Below are 16,284 nucleotides of genomic sequence, written 5' to 3' on the forward strand. Positions count from 1 at the left end.
TTTGTGAGCCTTCATTTGTGTAATCTTCATGAGCAATGAGCTGTTACATCTCTAATAGAAACTACATGGTAATATTCTGAGTGGACAGTGCTGGTTTTCTTCTCAGCCATTCATTGGTGGTAGAATTATCCCAGTATCCTTGGGAAGTGTAGAATATATTATGAATTTGCATGTGGCTTCTGTAAAGTAATTGACCTCACTAGGTCAATTTCCTCTCCTGGAAAATAAAGATATATGCCTGGATTGTATATTCTAACTAAAATTTAAAAAAGTATGTATCTGTGACTCCTAATAAATATGGAATCTTGATTCATTTTAACTTTAATAATGAATTTGAGTAGTTTAATCTTTAAAATTGAAAATATGAGAACTTTTTATGATCATCAATATTTATGTCCTCACATGTACTAATCTTGGTTATGTTAATCATTTTAGTACTTTATTGAAAACTTTTCATAGAATCATCAGCTAATAGCTCTAGGAATCTAAGAGGCCATATAATCTTTATGCCCTTCTTTTTTCAAATGACGAAGCCAAGACGAGGGAGATTGTGAATTTCCCAAGTTCACACACACACACACAAAAATGAATGTCAGAATTGAGTCAATCTATCCCTTTTCCATTAAATGTGTCTATACAACAAGTAGTTTGGATTCAAATATCTGAAAGGTTTTATCAGTCACTATTATTATATTCATCTAGAACTGTGAAAAGGAAATAGGGGAAGAGCATGAAAATTAGGGCATTAGAACATAGGAATAAAATGAAAAACATTTTTCTATTATATTAAATATTATATAAAGGGTAGTTAGGTATCCCAGCGGATAAAGCACCAGACTTGGAGTTGGAAGGACCTGGGTATAAATATGACCTCCAACACTTCTAAGCTATGTTCATCCTGGGCAAATCACTTAACCCCAATTGCCTGGCCCTTAGTTTTCTCCTCCTTAAAATCAATATTTAGAATCTTTCATTCAAAGACCGAATAAAGGGTTTAATTTTTTTAAATAACATATCTCACACAGTTTTTTGCTATGTGTCCTTCTTATTTATCTAGAACAAAACTGAGAACTCAAGAAATGTCAAAAGTACCCATGAACAATCAAAATGAATATCTCAAAGACCATTCAGTAAAGCTCTTGAATTTTACTCTTGAAAATCTCTCAGACTCATTGTTTCCTTTGTTTTATTCTAAAACTTGAAGTTAATTGAGTAAAATATGTGTGAGATTCAGTACTAGAAACAGAGGATACAAATAATACCACCACACAAATCCTGTTCTCAAAGAGCTTAGAACTTATAAAGGAAGAAAAGGCACATATAAACATCTATGCTGCAAGGCAGGATATAATAGTAATATAAATATTAGTGTTTTTCCCCAAAATAAAGTGGCCTTTATTGTAAATATATTGTATTTATATTTATATATTGTATATACTTATATTTATGCTACATGTAAATATCATAAATACTTATATATTTATATTGTAAATTTAAATTTATATATACTTATATTGTAAGTATTGAATGTATTTATATATACTTATAAATAATATAATGATTATTATGCATAAGGAAACTCAGAAGGTAAGTGATTTGGACAAGATTACACAGCTAAAAGTGCCTAGGAAAGGTTGCAAAACTAGACCTCCAGCTTTTCTAATTTTCTTATACCTTTTAGATCTCCTTGAACACACACATTACATACACATACAAACACATGTACAAACAGATACTCACACTCAACTCTTCTCCAGCAACACTGACTCCTTTGCTCCCTTGCCCTTCCTCATACAAGATACTGGTTGTCCTTCTTGTCTGCATGCTTTCCCTGCCTATGTACACCTCCTTATTTCCATGACTTTTTTCAAGTCCCAGCTAAAATGCCACCTTCTCTAAGAAGTTTTTTTATAATCCACTTTGACATCAATGACTTCTCTTTCTTGATTATTTCCAATTAATTCTGTCATATCTTATTTGTTGAGAGTTGTTTGCAGGTTATCTCCTCCTGTGTGAAGACAGCACAGGATTTCTGCCTTTCTCTGTACCTCCAAATAGTTAGCACAGTACCTGGCACACAGTAGATACTTAATAAATGTTGGTTGACTGAAGTGGGAGCTTTCTAGAAGTTAGTAGCAAAAAGAAGAAAGAGTAAAATATTAAGTGGATAGCAGGATTTTTCAAAGGATTTGGGGGAGCTGGCCTTTTGAACAAGTTTGTCAGTTCCAGGAAAGGAGGGAAAGACTGAAAATGGGGGCAGATTATCAATGAGATAAGTCAGAGAAGCTAAGAGAGGAGATACTAATAGTAAGGGCAAAGGGTAAGTGAAGAAGGAAAGCAATCTCTTCCTCTAACACTGAAGGTAAAAATGGGGATTCTGAACTTTTGCAGAAGGGAAGAGTCATGTTGAGGGAACTCAGATGTGAGGACCTGAATATTCCTGAAAAATGCTGAGATTCTCTGAGAATGTGGGGGGAAAGATGGAGTTAGAAGATTAAGACAAGGGAAGAAATATTTTAGAAGATTAGGAATATATGACACTATGCATTTTAGGGTTTCAAAGATTCATGAATCTTGTCCAATGATGCAGTTTGCATTCATCTTGGGACTTTAGGAGCTGCTGTGACCAAATAAGTTCACCTTCAGTCAACCTGCTCACAAAGTCTTTGAATTTATCAAAGAATATCTAAGTCACTAGATACACTGTCTGTTACTGAGACAATTCATGAAAGCAGTATGGAACAGTAGGGTGCTGCTAAGTTTGGATTCAACTGACCTGAATTTTCTTTTCTCTTTTTTAATCTTTTTCTTTTCTTTTTTTTTTACAAGTTGAACTTATATATCTTTTTTTAAAAAAATATTTTTCCATGTTTACATGATTCATTTTCTTTCCCTACCCTCTTCCCATCCCCCTCCTGGATCCAATAAGCACTTCCACTGTGTTATACAAATGTTATCACTCAATACCCAGTTCCATATTATTCATTTTTTCAATAGAGCAATCTTTTAAAACCAAAACCTCCAGCCCTATATCCACATAAACAAATGATGTCATTTGTTCTTCTATTTTTCTACTCCCTAAGTTCTTTCTCTTAATTTGGATAGCATTCTTTCTCATATGTCCTTTAGGATTGTCTTGTAGTAGCAAAGCCCATCACGTTGGATGGTTCCACAATTTTCACTTTCTGTTATAATGTTCTCTTGGTTCTCCTCATTTCACTGTGTGGAGGTTCTTCCAATTCATATAGAAGTCTTCCAGTTCATCTTTCTTTACAGCACAGTTATATTTCTTCACCATCATATACCACAATTTATTCAATCATTCCCTAATCGAGGGACACCTAATTTTCCAATTTTTTACCACTACAGAGTGTGGCTATAAATATTTTTGTGCAAACATTTTTCATTATTATCTCTTTAGGGTAAAAACCTAGTTGTTGACCTGAATTTTCCATTTACAATGTATATATCCTTGGATGAGTCACTTAACTTTCTCTGGACTCATTATTTTCCATCTGCAAAAAAAATGAATTAGAAGTTACCTAGGGCAGTGGAAGGAGCATTGATTCTAGAATAATGGTATTTGCACTCAAACTCTACCTATGAGACTTTGGAAAAGTTATTTCATTTCCCCCTACTTCAGTTCTGTTACTTCCTTATCAGTTAAATGAAAGGATGGGACTAGATAACTTTTGAAGTCATTTTTTTCCACCTTTCTAGGACCTGAAAGCCTTTTTTCTTTTTGGTTGTTACATAAAAAACAAAAGACAGCAATTAAATATGCTAATTTTGTATTCTCTTGGCTCCACTAAAAATATCTTCTTTTATTGGATCTAGTTTAGCATCTGTGTTTCCTTTCCTAAGCTCCAATAAATGCCTCCATACTAATGTTGTTCCCAGAAAATGCGTACCATAAGATCCCTAGGTATCAAAAATATAAAAAAGTATATGGATCCTTTTAAGTGTGATATATATATATATATATATACAGGTATTGAGAGAATTTATTTTGCTTAATAATGCATTTTACAAGAAATTGATTTTTCTTCTACTCCTTTATTTGGTGTAAAAAGCAGAGTGGATAAAATAGATTTGTATTATTTTTTTCTCTCCTTTTTTAACCCTTAAATGTGTATTGGCTCATAGGTGGAAGAGTGGTAAGGGTGAGCAATGGGGTCAAATGACATGTCCAGGGTCACACAGCTGGGAAGTGTCTGAGGCCGGATTTGAACCTAGGACCTCCCATATCTAGGCCTGATTCTCAATCCACTGAGCTATTCAGCTGCCCTGATTTGTATTATTTTTTAAGTAGAGATGTAGGGGAGATGTAGAATGTTGCATTCATTTTCTTTTTTATTCTTTTTAAATTAATTTTACATGTTAATACAATTCTAAAAATTATTTTCTGATATTTTACAATCTATGTTATTTCTCTACCTTCCTCCATCATAAAGATGGCATTGTACATGTTGTATATATGTCATCATACAATAAACATTTCAATGTTTGCATGTGAAAAAACACACACAAGCCTTCCACTATGCAAAGTTGTGGAAATGAAGAATGGGTATGCTTCAGTCTTCATTTGGAATCCATCAGTTCCTTCTTTGTTGGTCCATAGTCATTTTTGGGAGCTGTCCTGGATCTTTGCATTGCTAATTGTTGCATGCACTTTCCCATGAAGTCCCTTTTATTTTGTTTCAAGAGACCATTCAAAATGGGAGGAAACTGTAAATATAATACAAAAACAAAACACAATAAAATATTTTTAAAAAGACAATCCCATTGGAAGAGGCCAAAACTGGTCATTCCTTACCCCGGATTCTGGTTTAGCATGTCCAAAATTATAGAAAGCCCTCACTGCATTATCCTTATATTTTTAAATTCAGCCTCCATAGCTATACCATCATTCTACTCAAACATTTAGAAGCAACATTCTTGTGAAGGGTACTTCATGAAAAAGAAGCATTTTAAATATTTGGCTGATCTAAGGCCTTTAACAGGACTCTTTCCTGCTGAGCCAATTATATCATGATTTATAATACTATAGATTTCTACTTCTCCATTACCCTCATTTTCCCTGCTGCTTATAAGCTTCAAAAATCACCAGTTCTTCCTCCCTCTCCATTATTTTCTACATCACTCAATAATTAGTTGATGTCTCCAGTACTCAACATTCCCTTATGTCCTTTGGGTAAGTGCTTCCATATTCCTTTGTACTGTAGTAGGCACAGTTGAGTACCTATACAGTTAGTCATATTTGTCTTATTTTTTCCTTTAAATGTCAGAGAAAATGTTGCATGAATCAAGGGATGAGTTAGTATATTAGTTTCATAGGATTTTCAGGAAGAAGATAAAGCCTAAATCTTGATCAGATCTTCATGTGCAGGGGGGCAGCTGGGTAGCTCAGTGGATTGAGAGCCAGGCCTAGAGACGGGAGGTCCTGGGTTCAAATCCGGCCTCAGCCACTTCCCAGCTGTGTGACCCTGGGCAAGTCACTTGACCCCCATTGCCCACCCTTACCACTCTTCCACCTATAAGTCAATACACAGAAGTTAAGGGTTTAAAATTAAAAAAAAAAAAAAAAAGAAAAAAGAAAAAAAAGATCTTCATGTGCATGGTATGAAAACAGCACTTAAGGTTTATCCATTTCATTGCCTAAGAAGAAAACTAATGAAGTAAAGAAAAAACTTCTTACCTCTGAATGCTATACAAAAAATATCAATGAATTAATGAGCTTTTAAAAAATATATTTATTTAACTAATTTATTTATAATTAATTAACTTTTATTAAATACTTAGTATGTGCCAAACATTGCTAAGCTCTGGAGAGAAAGTGTTTCAGACCAGTATCTTGGACATCTTTTTGTAGATACTTTGTTCTATCTCTTAATACAGTTACTTCATAGGTACAATCTATATCATATTACCCTACTTCTTGGGGAAGAGTAGAAGGGACAGAGAATATGGATTGCAAAATATCATGAATTCAATATTTTAAAAATTACATTGATATGTAATCTGAAAAAATTAAGTTATTAAAATAAAAATATGTTTTTTAATCATCCTTTGGGAAATAGTGGATTCCATTTAGGCAGCACAGAATGCACTATGGAATGCTCTCATCTTGAGGAAAAATTCTTTCTGTGCTTAAAGATTAGGTGAACTTTGTAGTTGCCTGATATGGCTCTTTTCACGTGATAAGTACTCAGTAAATACTGTTGAAGGATGAACTGGAAAAAATGTGATGACCATTTGGAGTTCATCATTAAACAAGAGTAATTATGTAAATAAAGGATTATTGGCAAGTAATTTATTTGACTGTTCAGCATGGCCTCAGTCCAACTCATTAAGATATGTTTATGCATTCCCAAGCTGGGACTCAATTTTGGAGAGAGAGAAAACAAAATTGATCTCAGAATAATTAAATGTATATGTAAATATTAGCCTCCCAGGTGAGTGAGAAGTGGTAAGGATGGCATGACCTATGTATTATCACATAGCAATGTTGTCTAAATATTTATTAATACTAATAAGTCACTGGGAAGAAAATTCTACTCGGATGCCTTATCATTGCTTGAAGAGGTATCTATGGGTTTTTGAATGCAGTGCCTGTGGACTTGGTGAAGAGCTCTTTTCTGAGGACCAATCTAACTAATTTTGGAGGGATTATCACTAGCTTCAGGGTGATGAAATGTTAACCACGGGAATTCTTAAGGAACACATCATATAAGAATTACAATCTGAACAGGTAGAAGAAACAACCATACCAGTGAAATTATAGGAACTGAAGAATTTAAGTAAATAATAATAACTCACACTTAAGTATGCTTTTACATTTTATTGCTAAGAATAATTGTTAAAAAGAGTAGTGTATATTGCTTAAATTGGATTGCTTGTATTCTCACATGGGCACCTGGAAAATGATTGGTATTGACAATATCTCTTGAATTTGCCAATTATACCTTATAATTAATCCAGTAATGTATGCTGGTCACAAATCCGTGATTTAGAATTCAGCATTTTGTAGCACATAGCTTTAGGCTTTTTGGTTAATTAATTAGATTTTAAATGTTTGATTTTGTTACAAGGAAACTTTGGTTTTGAACAGATCCCTAATTGCTAGGTATTGGAGCGGGTCCTGAATCAGAGAGATGCTAAGTAAATAGTCCAGATTGTATAACCTCTGCGGAGAGAAAAAGCATTAGTTTAGCTGGATTCATTTGAAGTACTAGAGGAAGAGTTTTTGTTTTTTTAATTTTTATATTAATTGAGTTTATTTAGATGGAAAATATATACATATGTCTACACATATGTACATATACATATATGTGTGTCTATATCTATATAAACAACTGAAAGCCTGCAATTTTGTCTACAGAGCTGGCACATTGCTAATAACTATAATTTGGCAGATGCATCTCTTAAATATAGCAGAACTGACCATTTGGATTTTCTAGCTACTGGCAATAGAAGAGCCAAAAACCATTCTGTTATTTTCACTTTGGGCAAATATAACCTCCTCCCCGAGGCTGCCACCCATCTAGAGACATCTAAATACATATAATATCTAACAAGTTAAAAGCTTTGTTTCTTCCCATTCATCCGACCATCTATGTGATCAATAAATATAGACAACCTTCATTACTGTGGTTATTTTGGGATAGAGGTTGGGACTCAATTTTTTAAAGCAATTATCTTAGGACCCCCATTATAGATCCATACAATCTGCTTATTTTCAAGCATCCAATTTTCTTTTTTTTTTAAGGCAAAGTAAATGAGGGAAGTAACACGTAGGAATTCATTGCATTAAGAAATCTAATAATGCCATTCCATCTTGTTCTTCCCCCTTCTCCCAGAGACAAATGTTTGAAAAGAGAATTAGATAGCATGATCCAGATGCCTGGATTTAAACCTAGGTACAAGTTACACAATGTCCCTCCTATTTTATTCGATTGAACATGCCCCTAAGGAAGTAGTAATGCCTTAAGTAGAGATCTTATGGAATAAGTCTGAATGTGTTCCTAAGTTGTTGGGAAAGAAAGGACCTTAGAGATCACCTAAACTGACCTCCTTTGGCAGATGATGAAAGTGAGGACTCAATGAATAAACTCACTTATTCAAGGTTGCCCAGCTAAGATTGTGATACAGGTTTCTGGACTGCTGCTCCTCTCTACTATCTACCATATTGCACTGACTCCAATGACCTTCTTCAGAATATGGATTAAATTTAATGGAGACATAGTTGGCCTCAGAGTCAAGCAAACCTGCCATCTCATACATAATGGTTTTATGGCCACACCATGGGCCACAGAATTTAACTTCCTCAAAAATACAGGCAATTTTAAAACTGTGAATTGCAGAATACTTGGTAATTTACTTCAGTACAGGGAGTTTCCTCACTGAGAATTCCTCTTGCCCATTAAATCATTGAACCACATTTTATTTAAGATGCCAAATTAGGGTGATATTATCAAAACCTCAGTTGTCCATGGACTTTCTATCTGAAACTAGAACAAGCTTTCTGAAACTGTTTCAGGTTGCAATAGGCTTTAATATAGTATAGAACTTCACTAAGACTTTTAGAACAGTCTCTGTCTCTATACCACATTTAAACCATGTTTCTTAGTATTTGTGGGTAGCTGTTCTTATGTGTATAGCTATAGCTGACATTCAAAGCAGAATTTATTCACTTACAGAGTACTTTCCACACTTAATCTAATTATCTCCCCAGATAATGGTCAATATACAACAGGAAAGAGGACCAGAGTAAAAAGATTTGCATTTAGAATGAGAAAGACTTCTTTCCCTAGAATTCCTAGCAGGGTGATCCTGAGCAAGTAAACTTTTCATTGCTTTAGTTAATTTCTTATTACTATAGGTTGGGAGAAACTAGGTAGCTCAGTGGATTGAGAGCCAAACCTAAAGACAAGAGGTTCTGGATTCAAATCTAGCCTCAGATATGTTCTGGCTATGTGATCCTGGGCAAGTAACTCAACCCCCATTGCCCAGCCTTTACCACTCCACTGCCTTAGAACCAATAGGCAATATAAATTCTTCTTCTTTTTTTTTTTTTATTGAGAGTGCTTTATTTTTTTTAACTTTTAAATATATTTTTTATTTTTTTTTTAGAAAAAATTTCCATGGTTACATGATTCATGTTCTTACTTTCCCCCCAAAACCACCCCAAGGCCGACTCGCATTTCCACTGGTTTTAACATGTGCCATCTATCAAGACCTATTTCCATATTATTGATAGTTGCATTGGTGTGGTCTTTTCAAGTCTACATCCCCAATCATGTCCTCATCAACCCATGAGTTCAAGCAGTTGTTTTTCTTCTTGTTTCCACTCCTGCAGTTCTTCCTCTGAATGTGGGTAGCATTCTTTTCCATAAATCCCTCAGAATTGTCCTGGGTCATTGCATTGCTGCTAGTACAGAAGTCCATTACATTTGATTTTACCACAGTGTATCAGTCTCTGTGTACAATGTTCTTCTGGCTCTGCATCAATTCCTGGAGGTCTTTCCAGTTCACATGGAATTCCTCCAGTTTATTATTCCTTTGAGCACAGTAGTATTCCATCACCAGCATATACCACAGTTTGTTCAGCCATTTCCCAATTGAAGGGCATACCCTCCTTTTCCAGTTTTTTGCCACCACAAAAAGCACAGCTATAAATATTTTCGTACAAGTCTGTTTATGATCTCTTTGGGGTGCAAACCCAGCAATGGTATGGCCAGATCAAAGGGGCAGGCAGTCTTTTAGAGCTCTTTGGGCATAGTTCCAAAATGTCATCCAGAATGATTGGATCAGTTCACAACTCCATCAGCAATGCATTAATGTCCCAATTTTGCCACATACCCTCCAGCATTTATTACTCTCCCCTGCTGTCATTTTAGCCAATCTGCTAGGTGTGAGGTGGTACCTCAGAGTTGTTTTGATTTGCAGTTCTCTAATTATTAGAGATTTAGAACACTTTCTCATGTGCTTATTGATAGTTTTGATTTCTTTATCTGAAAATTGCCTATTCATGTCCCTTGCCCATTTATCAATTGGGAAATGGCTTGATTTTTTTATACAATTGATTTAGCTCCTTGTATATTTGAGTAATTAGACTTCTGTCAGAGTTTTTTGTTAATAAAGATTTTTTCCCACTTTGTTGTTTCCCTTCTGATTTTGGTTGCATTGTTTTTCTTTGTACAAAACCTTTTTAATTTAATATGATCAAAATTATTTATTTTACATTTTGTAATTTTTTTTCTAACTCTTGCTTGGTTTTAAAATCTTTCCTTCCTCAGACATCTGACAAGTATACTATTCTGTTGTTCACTTTATTTATAGTTTCCTTCTTTATATTCAAGTCATTCATCCATTCTGAATTTATCTTGGTGCAGGGTGTGAGACATTGATCTAAACCTAATCTTTCCCATATTGTTTCCCAAATTTCCCAGCAGTTTTTGTCAAATAGTGGATTTTTGTCCCAAAAGTTGGGCTCCTAGTTGGACTGTCTTGCTAATATTACTTACCCCAAGTCTGTTCCACTGATCCTCCCTTCTGTCTCTTAGCCAGTACCATATTGTTTTCATGACCGCTGCTTTATTATATACTTTAATATCAGGTACTGCTAGGCCACCTTCCTTCACGTTATTTTTTCATTATTTCCCTTATTATTCTTGATCTTTTGTTCTTCCAAATGAACTATGTTATAGTGTTTTCTAATTCAGTAAAAAAGTTTTTTGGTAGTCTGATAGGTATGGCACTAAATAAGCAAATTAATTTGGGTAGAATGGTCATTTTTATTATGTTAGCTCATCCTACCCATGAGCAATCAATGTTTTTTCCAATTGTTTAGATCTAGTTTTAATTGTTTGGAAAGTGTTTTGTAGTTGTGTTCATATAATTCCTGTGTTTGTTTTGTTAGATGGATTTCTCAGTATTTTATATTGTCTAGGGTGATTTTAAATTGGGTTTCTCTTTTTAAATCTTGCTGCTGTGATATGTTGGAAATTTATAAATTCTAAGATGGAAAGTAAGGGTTTAAAAAGAAAAAAAAACCTATTGATTTCAGAGTAGATGCTGAAATTTTTGGTCAACATTAACTCATCATGAGTTCTCTAACCTCATGAAACCACAGGTCTAGTTTCTTCCTTCCAAAATAAATACCAAACTTATTCTCTGTTGCTGTGGAAGAGCCCATCCTCTTCATAAGAGTCATTGTTTAAATATGCTTAAGAATTGTGGTAAATGCATTTGCACAAAGTAATTATATTCTTTAGTGGTCTATAAATTCAATAGAAAAATATTTATTAAACATTTATTGTATTCTAAGCATTGTCCTAAGGGTAGAGTATACTATTTATTTATATATTTAACATAAAATAAAATAAAGGCTTCCCTTTCTTGAGACATCCCTTTCTTTTAAAGAGTCTATTTGCTATATGTTTTCTTTCCTTTAAAAATCATCCTTACCTTCCCTCTTAAATCAATGCTGTGTATTGGTTCCAAGGCAGAACAAATAAGGACAAGGCAATTAGAGTTAAGTGATTTGCCCAGGGTCACAGAGCTAGGAAGTGTCTAAAACAGATTTGAAACCAGGACCTCTCATCTCTGGGCCTGGCTCTCAATCCACTGAGCCACTCAGCAGAGCCCATATTTATTTTCTATTAAGGGACAACAACACAAGGAGTAGTCATCAGAATAAGAAATCTTGTTCTGGAGAGGCAGAAAAGGGAATGATATGCTTGTTCTGGGTAGGATGTGAAATTAAAGCTTTTTCTGATATCTAGGGCTAGGCAGTAGATAGAATAAGATAAGTAGATTAGTTTGCATATATTCATTCACCAATTAATTGGCTCAGACCCTTGGGTGGGAGTTTCAAAGCTGGAGTGGCTTAATTTCCCCAGAGACCATGCCATGAATTCTTGAAGATCCTTGGATGGAAGTCTTAGTTGGGACTTGGATGAAAGTGGGATGATACAGATCAGAGGTGATAGAAAGGTGGTGAGATTTCCAGGGAATTAGCTGAATGGAATATGAATCATTTTCTTGTACCTGTGGCTTTAGGGTTTGGCTTTAGGGTAGGAAATTCAAAGAGGAATATCCAAAAGTTGTCTATTTAGAGGTGGAGAGGCATATCAAGGTAACTTAATTCAACATTCTTATTTAAATCAAAAGAAATTGAGTCACTGGAAGACTAAATAACTTGCTCAAAATAATTCAATATCAATGGTTAATTTTCAATCATTCAATATTAATAATTGCTGTTCATTGAATTAGCATTTTGCAGACCTACAATTCAAAAATAGGTACAAAAAGTGTAAAGCTAGTACTCTTCCTACTCGAATATATTATTATTTCATTTTTGAGAAAGGATGCTTTATTTCTTATTGAAATTAAGCTATTTTAAAGAAAGATATTTTATGCTAACACTTTGAATCAAATGTTATGTTACTTGACCTAACTTCGAATTTGTTTATAGTTTCAAATTTGAGCTCAAAAAGCATCTTAAATTTTGCATTTAGGGATAACTGGATGGTTTGAGTACTGTATTTGGTCTCAGGAAATAATGAGTTCAAATCCTGCCTTGGGCACTTACAAGTTTGTGTGACCAAAAGAAAGTCATTTAACCTCTTTCAGGCTCAGTTTCCTTATCTTCTGGGCACCTACCACATAAGGTTATGTTGAGGCTCAAATGATATATGTGTAAAGTGCTTTACTTTACTTTACTTCAAGCTCTGTAAAAAGGTTTATTATCTATATCAGTATCTTGCTAAAGAAGAACTATTTTAATCTGGAAAAATTATTGCCATTGTATCTTTGCCTCAGTTGCCAAAGTCTTCAGGAGATGTGAATCTAAGAAGGAATAAGGCAGGGGTCGGCAACATATGGCTCTTTCTGCAGGAGCCATAAAGTCAATTTTTTTTCAGGCGCTGTTACAGGAGTGCACTGTGAACACTGTACGGCTCTCACAAAATTACATTTTAAAAAATGTGGCGTTTATGGCTCTCATGGCCAAAAAGGTTGCTGACCCCTGGAATAAGGAATATAGTTTAGGTTGAGGAAAATAAACTAATGGGATTCTACCTAAATGTTTTAATGAGTTGTTTAGCACTCTACTAAGAATTTTCATAAATTTCTTATTGGGAAAAGTTCCTGAAATAACTCTAAAGAGACCAAATAGATCTTATACTGTGAAAAGATTTTAACTTGGATTAATTTCTATCTGCTATATATTTAATTTCTACATTCATTAATTCACAAGATGTAATTGGATTAGAAAAAACAATTAGAAGTTAATTTTTTCTTTTAACAATTTTTTCTTTTTTCTAATAGATGTTCGAAGGAGAACAATTTATGAATACCACCGAGTAGAGCTCCAGATGGGGAAGATTACCAATGTTTCAGCTGTGGAGATGACCCCACTACCTAGTAAGTTACCTGGCTAAATGAATTGGAAAAAAAAATGATCATAAAATGTCAAGTTCTGACATTTCCCATATGTGTTTGAGAAATCAAATTAACACCTTCTAACCCTAAAATAGGGAATCAGAGATATTTTGACCTATTGAATGTATCTGAGGAATAAGTTTTATTTTTGCTAAGAGGTGATTGTTCCAAAACACAAGAATGTGCTCTTTGACAAGTTTTTTTTTTTTTCTCCATTTTTTTAGCTTGCCTCCAGTTTAATAGTTGTGGATCTTGTGTCTCTTCTCAGATTGGATTCAACTGTAGCTGGTGTAGCAAACTCCAAAGGTAATAAAATACACAAACCTGGTTTTTTCCTGCCTTCTTATAAAGATTGAAATGTATGTTAAAGCATATGAATTTGGAAGTGTGCTTGTCATAATAATGTGTTTAAAGATCAAATATTGTGAGGAAAGAAAACTCAGCAATATAATTAATTATTCCCCTATCTCTAAAGTCATCTAGGGAAATGATTCTCTCTATTAGTGAAAACCCAGTGGAGGAAATCCTCTCTCTCAATGCAGGTTTCCACCTCTCTTAAACTCGCAGCTTTAAAGCTTTCAATAGATCTCTGAAATTAGTGCATTTTTATTGCTATTATTAAGCCATGGGAACATTTATTCCCCTTTGTGGAACTGAAATCTGAAATATTCACAAAAGACAGTATCTCATGTTATTTAAATTTTTTGTTTAAAAACCCTTAAAAAACAATTCAGGAATTTGCTAACTGTTCTCCCCAAATTATCATAGGTATAACATTAATATTTTTCTTAGTACAATGAATTTGTTTATAATCTCAAGGAATCTTGTCTAGGGTTTGTTTTTTTGGTAGAAATTAAAGAAATCCATCCTTTTATTTATACCTTTTGTAAGTGTGATTTTTATATATTTACTGCACAACAGTTTTTAGATTTTTTCTAACAGAGAAGAAATCAAGGAATCAAAATTCACAATTAGGATCGATTTTAAATTACCTGATAATAATAGTAATGGGAATATTCTTTGTCAAAGGTAGCTAGGTGCTACAAGATAGTCCTGGAGTTATAGTAAGGAAGACCTAGGCTGAACTCTAACTTCAAACACTAGATGTAACCCAAGGCAAGTCACTTTTTATTCAGTTTCCCAATGTACTTTAAAAGTAATAATTGCACCCAAATCCCAGAGTAAGGATTGTAAGGATTAGATAATATTTGTGAAAGTTTCTGCAAATCTTAAAATATTATGCAAATGGTAGTTATCATTATTTTTTTGTTGTTCAGTCAGGTTCTTCTCTTTGTGATCCATTTGGGGTTTTCTTGGAAAAATTACTGGAATGGTTTGCCATTTCCATCTATAGTTCATTTTTTCAGATAAGGAAACTGAGGCAAACAAGGTTAAGTGACTTATCCAGGTTCACATAGCTTATACATTTTCTGATATTAGATTTTAATTCAGTAAGATGAGTCTTCCTGACTTTAGGCTTGACACTCTATCCATTGTTTCACTTATCTAACCCCAGCAATTATTATTATTACAGTCTATTAATTGATATTATCACTCAGTTTTCTATAAAGGAATTGTAAGATTTAAGTGATGATAGATTTGATCTTAGCTTGACTTATTTTTTTTTCATCTTCTTCCCTTTGTAACTCATCTCAGAGAAATAAGTAGCCAGGGTTAGAGGTGCTATCTGCAGGCCGAAAGCTGCTGGCCCATTTGGAAGTCAAACCTTTGGGGCTGGCCTCCTTGATTCTGTATTCTAAGCAATTGACCTGTGGTGCTGAGACTTCAATTACACAACTCACTGGTGGCAGAGAGAATTTTATTGTCAGCAATGAATGAAAAGAGACAAAGCTGTAAAATATGCTCATCCTACTGAGTGGAATAGGGCAGACACATTAAGCAGTTAATTAAGGCAACTTTGATTTTCCCATTATGACCATTGTGAGCTCAGGATGCTTTTGCTACTGCATTTGCAGCTGGGGAAGGTTAGGGAGTGAAGGCAGGTTCAAAAGCAGTTCAGAAGCCATCCAAGTATAAAGAAAAACAGGATACTTATGTTTTCTCAAAACTTTAGAAAGTGTTCTTCATTTCCTGACCCTTGTAGCAGTCTGAATAAAAGTATGTTGACAAAAATTCTAAATAGTATTGGACTTTCTCTCCTATACGTTAGGATTAGTCATTTTCTCTTTAGAAATAACTCTCACATCATAAAATAAAGAGTAGGTCATTAAGCTTATGGAAAGTGCAATTCGATTTAATATAATTTAACCATGTTTGTCCTGGTATGAAATTAAGAAATTGGGATCATTTGTATTTGTGGTTTTTTGAGTTTTCTTCTGGTATTTCTTTTGTATTTGAGCACGGCACAGACTAGCTTCGTTCATTTATTTGGCAAAAAAGAGTGATTTATTGCATTGTTTTAATATCTATATTGAAATTATCTGTTTTTTGCATTACTGTGCCAAAACTCCTCCAAAAAGCCAACTTTAATGGCCAATCTTAGTATGATAAGTCTCTATACAAAGCTGAATTGGTCTTTGGAAAGAACTACTGCCCACAAAGCCTTTGCAAACTAAGCTTTATATTTACATTAAGATATCATGCCACAGGAAAGCTTTTTAGGGATACTATATCATGATATGAAGTGTCTTAAGGAATTAAGGTTAAAGTGGCACACCGGACTTCTTTATAAGTACTTACAGATATTATATCAGAGGAAAATTAATTTTGTGAGCTTTCCGAGTGATTGTGGGTTTTGTCTGTTTATATATATATATGTATATATATATATATATATATATATATATACATATATATATATATGTGTGTGTGTGTGTG

General features: G+C 33.9%; 1 protein-coding gene across 3 annotated transcripts in view; it reads left to right on the top strand.

Annotated features, from left to right (window-relative positions):
- PLXDC2 (plexin domain containing 2) overlaps window positions 1-16,284 on the top strand; it is a 490,294-nt gene that overhangs the window by 385,698 nt on the left and 88,312 nt on the right. For all 3 annotated transcript variants that reach the window (XM_044678167.1, XM_044678168.1, XM_044678169.1), the window contains 2 exons: window positions 13,333-13,428; window positions 13,671-13,752. In XM_044678167.1, coding sequence (XP_044534102.1) covers window positions 13,333-13,428; window positions 13,671-13,752 — 178 coding nt within the window. The remainder of the gene's footprint in view (window positions 1-13,332; window positions 13,429-13,670; window positions 13,753-16,284) is intronic.

Source organism: Gracilinanus agilis, chromosome 5 (genome assembly GCF_016433145.1).
Source record: "Gracilinanus agilis isolate LMUSP501 chromosome 5, AgileGrace, whole genome shotgun sequence".
NCBI classification, from domain to species: domain Eukaryota; kingdom Metazoa; phylum Chordata; class Mammalia; order Didelphimorphia; family Didelphidae; genus Gracilinanus; species Gracilinanus agilis.